The sequence below is a fragment of the Topomyia yanbarensis genome, chromosome 2 (genome assembly GCF_030247195.1).
Source record: "Topomyia yanbarensis strain Yona2022 chromosome 2, ASM3024719v1, whole genome shotgun sequence".
NCBI classification, from domain to species: Eukaryota; Metazoa; Arthropoda; class Insecta; order Diptera; family Culicidae; genus Topomyia; species Topomyia yanbarensis.
The window spans coordinates 400,125,102-400,132,357 of NC_080671.1; the positions used below are offsets into that span (position 1 = coordinate 400,125,102).

The following is a 7,256-nucleotide window of genomic DNA, read 5'->3' on the forward strand; positions in this document are numbered from 1 at the left end:
CGCCAAATCATTTCGTTCATGGCGTTGGCGCAATTTCCGTAGAGTATGCCGTGCTCTCGATGAACGAAGCAGCCCAGTAAACAACGAAAGCTGAACAAGCTTTTACTACTGATTGAGCTGAACAATAACTACTCAAACCATTATCCAGCTAAATTGTTTGTTGGGTGTAGCTTTGCGACCTTACAAGCGGTTCCAATTTGTTAACGGGCAGACTGTGGATTCGGTGGGTTTCCGAATACTTGCCGTTGATAAATCAGGGGATAAAGTGACATACGGAGACTTTTCTGCTAACGGATCGTGATCTGGTATATATCGCAGACGAATCGATAAAGATCGTCCTCGAAGTCTACAGCGTAGCAGACGGTAGAATCAGGCCAGCTCTGGTGAATACGTCGAGAGGTGAGTTTAGGCGGATAGTTATGAAGCTTGCGGTGGTTGAAGTGCGGGATCATAAATCTGGTTCGGCCAAGGAGACTTCGCCGGAGTTACGGGCAGGGCTGTGTATGTACCGCCCATGTACAACCGACTACAAGCAACTTCCCTGTGATGACAATGTACAAGACATCTAGCAAACATCGTGATGGACTCAAGTGAGATGGCATCGTATGGAGTAGCAACCCGGATCATCGAGCAAGGTTTACGAAAGGGAAAATCAAGGCACGAAGGATTTCTGCACGCTCATAGCGTAGCGCAGAATAGAAGTTAAAATACACCGGCGAAGCAAAGAAAGCTGTGCCGAATTTGATGCAGAATCAACCACAGAATAATAAATTGAGAAGCGTTTCGTCGATTACGTCTAGCCGACCGTTGGGATGCCGTCCGAAGGTAGCAGCTTTGCCAGGTGTGCCTGAGCGAATACTCGGAAACGCTCGTTGTAAGTTGGATTTCCGTTATAATGTCGACTCTCCGTTATAATGTCGACTCGTGTAACACAACCCGTTACTCCATTTAGTAGTATCCGTTATCGGTTCGAACTGCAACATGCACGTCGTCTAACTGAGGTCTTCCCGTCTTCTTCCGCGTGATGCCTGACACACTGTACAATAATCACCTTGGCGGAGGATAATGCTACAAACGGAGAAATACCAGAAAAATGAGGAATATTGTGAGAACCAATTCGATGGCGAACTGGCAACAGGAATGGGACAATTCGGAGAAAGGGAGATGGACCTTTCGGCTGATTCCAAACCATTCGAAATGGGCCAATAGAAAGCACGGAGAGGAAAGTTCACCTTTCCGTGACACTGCTCCTGCCGGGCCACGGATGCTCCGGGAAGTATCCTCATCAGTTCGGACACGCAACGTCACCAGCGTGAGAACGTCGAGAAGACACCGGAGCGCGAGGTCTTCGAATGTACGAGGTGCGAAGTGACACTCAGGGAGATGCTTGAAACGGGAGGACCGGACATCAACCCGGAATAAGTACAGAATGATAAGCGACATAAAGACATAGAACGCGGACAACAGAGTGGTAACGCAGATCATGACCGCATTAGAGCGGAAATGACGCGATGAACAGCGAGCAATGGGTTCGGGAGTAATTTTTGCCGGAGTAGGATCCACTGCCGGGTACTTGTTAAGTAGACTGCGACAGAGCACCGGGTATGGGACGTCAGGGCGGCAATGAACCGGACGCCACGATCCGCCCGGAGCCACCGACCCGACCACAGTTGGCTCAATACAAGTAATGCGAAAACAAGAAGAATCGGTATCGGGAGAGCTTCTATCGCTGGGAAACTCTCCGTCAGCGTAAGCTAGATTCACTGCGTTCCGGGGACTAGATTTCGCGACGAGACACCGCCAGTCGCGGGTCTACACATGGCACCAGCGAACTGGACGCCTTGCTCCACCGGAATTGGTTCGCTCGGTTTCGGGAGAACTTCTCTCGCCAGTGAACTCTCCTTCGGAGGACTAGGCTAGGACCATCGCCGGAAACCGGACCGAGTAGTTCGCGAACAGCTGCTGAATGGCTCAACGAAGAAGTGGTGCTAAATGGCACTAGAAGAGAGCCAAAGGCACTGGACAGGGAACAAAAGAGCTCAAGAAGATGTGTTGAATGGAACATGTGAGTCGAAGGGCCCAGTAAATTAGACAATCTGGAGTGTACCGCCTAGATTGTACTTGTATCAACCACTATGTAGAAACAATTGTACTGAACGCTAAGAAACGGCTGCGACATCAGAGGTCAATTAAGATGTGTAGCATTCAGGCTTCGTTTATCATCAATCAAAGGCATTAGTCTTACTTTATCATAGTTAGGCATAAAATGGTTTATTTTTAATTCTTTATTCAATCCCAATGTCGCTAACTAATAACAATATTCACAAAACGACACCAGATCGGAATCGCCGTCTGTTCTAGCGTTCTGCTCTCTCCCTACGTTCCTTGTGGTGATGGTGCCTGGACGAAGATGAAGATCTCGATGATTTGTGAGGCTTGTGGACTTTCTTCTTACTTTTTTTCCTCCTTTTTGCTTCTTTCTCCGAGTGGGACCTACTTCTCCTCCGCTGCGGAACCATCGCAGGCGTCCGACTCCTACTGCGCTTTCGTTTTGTCTTGGTTTTACTCTTGATGGGACTTAGAATTGGGCTTGGACTTTTAGATTTCTTTTTCTTCGATTTCTTGCTCTTACTTTTGTGCTTATTTTTCTTTTTCTTGTGTTTACTGCTGGACCTAGTTCGGGACCTGGAAGGTCGTCCATTTCCGTGGACCTTGGTGACAGTTTCTTCCACCAGCACGACGTCATCATCCGCACTGGACGGGGCCTGATTCGATGCCGGACTAGCACTTTGCGACGGAATCGACTGAATGGAGACGCTTGAACTGTTGTTGGGTTCGTCGTCGTCCTCCTCCTCCTCCTCTTCAAATTCGTTTTTCAGCGCTCCCAGTCCATTCCGGGTCGGAAGAAGCAGAGGAGGTGTCCCCGGTGGGGAGTTTTCCCATTCGTTCTCCGTGGGATAAGTTGGGTTTTCCGTCGTTTCTGGCACTTCCTGTTTACTGATCAAGCTGATAAACATGCTGGCCCGCTTTTTCCGCTCCAGCTGCAGTTGTTTTTCTTTCGCGATCATAGCCAGTCTTTCGCGGGCAGCGACGGCCAGCTTGTCCTTGATGCGGTCCTCCTGACGTTTGAGATCTCTTGTTCCGTCGTCGGTGATTGGTGCCGGTTTGGCTTCCTCCAGTGGGGGTGGCGTTGAGCTGCTTTTTGAAAATTAGACCATTAGAAATGAAGTACTTGATGATGTTAAAAGGGACGATTAATAAACTACGTAACACTTTTAGGGGAGAGGGGGTACGACAAGTTGTGACATAGGGGGAGGGGGAGTAAGTTAGATCGTTACGTAACATGTTTTCACCGAAGAAAAAAAAATTCAAGAAATTTGTTACGTTATAGAGGAGGGGGATGGAGAAATTTATGACAAGTTACATGGAAGAAGGGGAGTCAATTTTGGGCAATTTTTGCGTTACATAATTTATGAATGGTCCCAGAAAGATTTGGTTAGAATGTATTTTCATTCAACATACCTTCGAACAATTTCCTGAGGGACGCTGACCTTTGGCGGCGAAGGCGTTCGAGCACCGTCAGTTTCCTTCTGTCTGCCTGCTTGTAGCGAATCGTCTTTCGGCTGTTCCACGTCCCTACCAGTGATTAACGGAGATTTGCTCTTTTCCTTTTCCGTCTCCGGTTCTGCCTCCTCTTCGTTTCCACCCAGTTCCTGAACTACATTCGCTTTCGACGCTTTGGTAGCATCGTCTTTGCTCTTGATAGAAAAGCACACTGCTCCGCCCGGTTTGGTGGCCTGGATTTGCGTTACCGGTGGGGCAACCGGTTGTGGCGCCGTATTGACCGTTTTGATTCCGATGCTAGGTGTTTCCACCACCGTTCCGTTTTCAATTTCCCTGGTAATGGTTACTGTTTCTGGACTTTTGGGAACTTCCTCGAACGGATCGATCAAATATCGTACGCGAAAGGCGTAGTAAGGATAGAACTCGTGCTCCTTGCGTAGGAAAAGAAAGCGCGGATCATTCTTCGTTCTCAGCGCATCTTCGAAGCTGTACCCGTTCTTCGCAACGTACGTTGCTGTCTTTTCAATCACGTGCTGAAAGATTTCCGGCGGAAGCAACCCGCTGAAGGTGATTTCTCGCCTTTCAACCGTCGGGTCAGGCTTCTTCTCCACTACGGGTTCTTCCACCTCACTCGCACTCTCGTCGCTGTCGGAATCATACTGCACCAGACCTGCCAGTCCGGTGGGAACCTTTTTCACTTCTACAGTTTTCTTCTCCGGTTGGAATTCAAACTCGGTTATCAATGCGGTCAATTGGGTTTGTACCGGTGACTTCCGACAGTCTGATTTCGTGGGAATCGGCGCGCCGGTAATTTTACTAATCAGCTGGGTATAGGCACAGTCCACCGATGGTTTGTATTTAATGGTTGGAACGATTACTTTCGGCTTTTCCGGGCTCATCTCGGCAACTGTATCTTCAGGTGCTTCCACAGCCGCTCCGTTTGAGTCTGTAAAAAATCAAACATAGTGTGAGTGAGTTACCAAGAGTAAGAGGACTATCGACAGCAAACAAACCTTCCTCGGGAACATCTTCCGGATAGCGGTTGGTTTTAATGGCCATCAGCACGTGCCGATAATATCGATAAAGCCGCCCGCCAGGACTTAAAAAATCAAACTGAGGATTGGCGGCTTGCTTTGCCCGTAGTAGGATTTCCATCTGCGAGTCCTGGGACGCAATGAATTTGGCAGTCTTCTCGATGATCGCATGTTCTTTCATCGTTTCCGGCAGGTCGGCGAGATCTTGGGGAATTTCAAAGTTTGACGGTGCTACGAAGGGCGGATCAGAACTGTTCTCGTCGTCGGTGGCCATCGACGGATCCGCAGGCACGGGACCTACGATCGCATTGGTGCCATCTGCCACTTCCGTTGTTGTCGCTGCATCGTAATCGAACGCGATTTCTACACTGCTGGCAGCTAGACGTTTTGCGGCTTCCTCTACGGGAAAGAAAGCATATTTTTTCAATCATCGTGCCCTCCAAGGCTCTTATTGCCAAGATGCTCTCGAGATTGGCAACCTACTCACCCTGATAGATCTCCTCCTCAACTTCGTTCGCGTAAAGACTATAGTAGCGCTCGTCCTCGCACAACTGTTCGGCGCGCTGCTCCGCCGGCGGCAGATACTCCAACCGGTTCCCGTATCCTCCGATCGGTGGTTCATGCTGTGTCAGATCGTGCAGTGCTCCTCGGGCATCATATCTGCAGCATTTGAGCGCCAGTTTAGGTGATGAATGGTGTGATTAAAAGAGAACAAAGAGAGGAAAGAAAGCAAACGATACAAGATTAGACGAACCACCGAAATATAATCTAAACTCAGCGTTTTGGGAGAGCTGAAAACGAAACCGTCAACGGTTAACAGGGGAAGCTGTACTGAAGAGGGGTGAGACCCACTGATAAAAAACAGAAAACTTCCCCTCTCAACAGGAGCCGGCGAAAATAAAAATCATAAACATGTTGTAAAAATAGGAAATCAATTACCACTTATACATACCACAGCCGCGCTGGAGTTGAGCTTTATTGAGAGGTACCTGAGCTATAAAAAGAGAGTCCCTGTTTTCTAGTCTTTATTCTGTCGATAAAATGATATTGGTTGTGCGCTGACCAATCCCGTTCTGGGTCCTTTCATTCACTATAAGCATCAATGAAAGATCTAATCTGTCTCGGCAGATAGGAAAGGTTTTGGTTCAACGGATGATCCGCGGCTAGAGAGCTAAATACTTAGGAGCGGATAAAGACAAGCGTTAAGCCGCGATCTCATTCGCTTAGGAGTGTCGTGTAGATCCAGTCGAGTTTTACAGTTGAGACACAATGTATAAAGACGATAGCTCACATTTTTAACCTATTACAACGATATTCGTTTTCCGAATATTGCTAAATAATAAAACTATCTCGACTGACTGAGGAGCCGCAGATCTCCGGCAACACTCATTCGTTTCTCTGGAACAACCTGAAAATCTTCCCCACCATTCATACAAATTTCCTGTTCTGTTTTGATTATAAGTTCCTAGCAAAAATACAGTCAAACAACCAAAACATTCTTCTAAAATTCGTAAACGTTGCTGGTCCAAAAGAGGCTAAATCAATTTAGTGGCATTATTTGAGCTTGATTTGGCGGAAAGAAAGGAAGGAAATTATTAACCTGTCTATCTTCAACTGATTGTCGCCCATCCACGGGATCAGATGTCGGCCCTGGTCGATGAAGCGGGCTTTTTCGTCGTCCCGGAAGACCTTGCACGAGTAGCCAAAAACGAGCAGATCGGTAAAGCTTTCCTGCCCGTACGGTAGATGGTGGTGGGGGTGATGATGCGGCAGGTTTTGGCCCAATCCCATTGTCTTGCGCAGGATGCCCGACTCGCCATTGTTCAGCCCCACGAATCCGCTGCTGCTGCTACCTCCAGCGGAACTTCCGGAATTCATCCCGGGGTTGCCTGCCGCTGCGCCGGCACAAATAAACAGTACCCTGTTCTCTAGCTCCCAAGCCACTTCTCAAACTTTACGGATTGTTCGCTGACCACCGGTTATCGTTCGGGACTGTTCCGCTTAGCTTCCGAATGTATCATTGTTCAACATCAAAACACTGCTTTCGTCAGACACGAGTGTTCTAGGTTAGCTATTCACTGCAACATTTATTTTTTTGAAAACAATCGTAATCGATGCACTGCTTGCAAACATTCACTTTGCTTAACTGCAGCCACTATTGCTTTGTCAAATTCAAACAATTTTAACAAGCAAAATGCACGTTTTATCCAGCAAATGTTTAAAATTAACAACTTTTATAAAGAATCGTCTCTTTTTTCACTGATGCTAATTTTGGAAGAAAAATGCGAAAAATGGCAGACGCAAGCGGAACATGACAGGTGACAGTGAGTAGGCAGTGGTGCCAGGCTATGGAAAGTAAAAAGACGCTGACCCGATAAAAAATCACAGTTAAATTTCCCATACACGCAGAAGAATCAGGCCTGTTTGAATCAACGAAACGTTTAGTTAAATCAAAAACGTGGCGAATGACTGTTTCAAACTGAAACGGGTGTTTTTTGAAAGCATGTATTTGGTTTAGTTCAACAAATACTTCTGTTTACATTTTAAATAGAAACATTGTTGAATCAAAATAAAATTTGTTAGCTCTAACTGATCCCTTTGTTAAAAACCAACAGAATCTTTATTTAATTTCAACTAAATTTGAGTTGTTCTCTCCTG

General features: G+C 47.0%; 1 protein-coding gene across 2 annotated transcripts; it reads right to left on the reverse strand.

Annotated features, from left to right (window-relative positions):
- Positions 1 to 2,239: 2,239 nt before the first annotated feature.
- LOC131684916 (protein suppressor of white apricot) lies at positions 2,240 to 6,883 on the reverse strand. Of its 2 annotated transcripts, none has more exons than XM_058968167.1 (5): positions 6,199 to 6,883; positions 5,086 to 5,258; positions 4,578 to 4,997; positions 3,523 to 4,510; positions 2,240 to 3,195 (listed from the first exon to the last, which is right to left on the reverse strand). In XM_058968167.1, exons 1-5 carry the CDS (start codon positions 6,474 to 6,476, stop codon positions 2,358 to 2,360), a joined length of 2,697 nt encoding a protein of 898 aa, XP_058824150.1. In that variant the 5' UTR covers positions 6,477 to 6,883; the 3' UTR covers positions 2,240 to 2,357. The 2 variants fall into 2 exon arrangements, with proteins under 2 accessions (XP_058824150.1, XP_058824149.1); XM_058968166.1 differs by having other exon boundaries at positions 2,240 to 3,198.
- Positions 6,884 to 7,256: the final 373 nt, after the last annotated feature.

Bases quoted from the DNA above. Each gene is read 5' to 3' on its own strand.
- LOC131684916 (XM_058968166.1), bottom strand. From the start codon at position 6,476: ATGAATTCCGGAAGTTCCGCTGGAGGTAGCAGCAGCAGCGGATTCGTG. The intron at 5,259-6,198 runs GTTAATAATTTC...CAAATGCTGCAG, and splicing joins AATCAGTTGAAGATAGACAG to ATATGATGCCCGAGGAGCAC. The intron at 3,199-3,522 runs GTATGTTGAATG...ATTTTCAAAAAG, and splicing joins CCTCAGGAAATTGTTCGAAG to CAGCTCAACGCCACCCCCAC.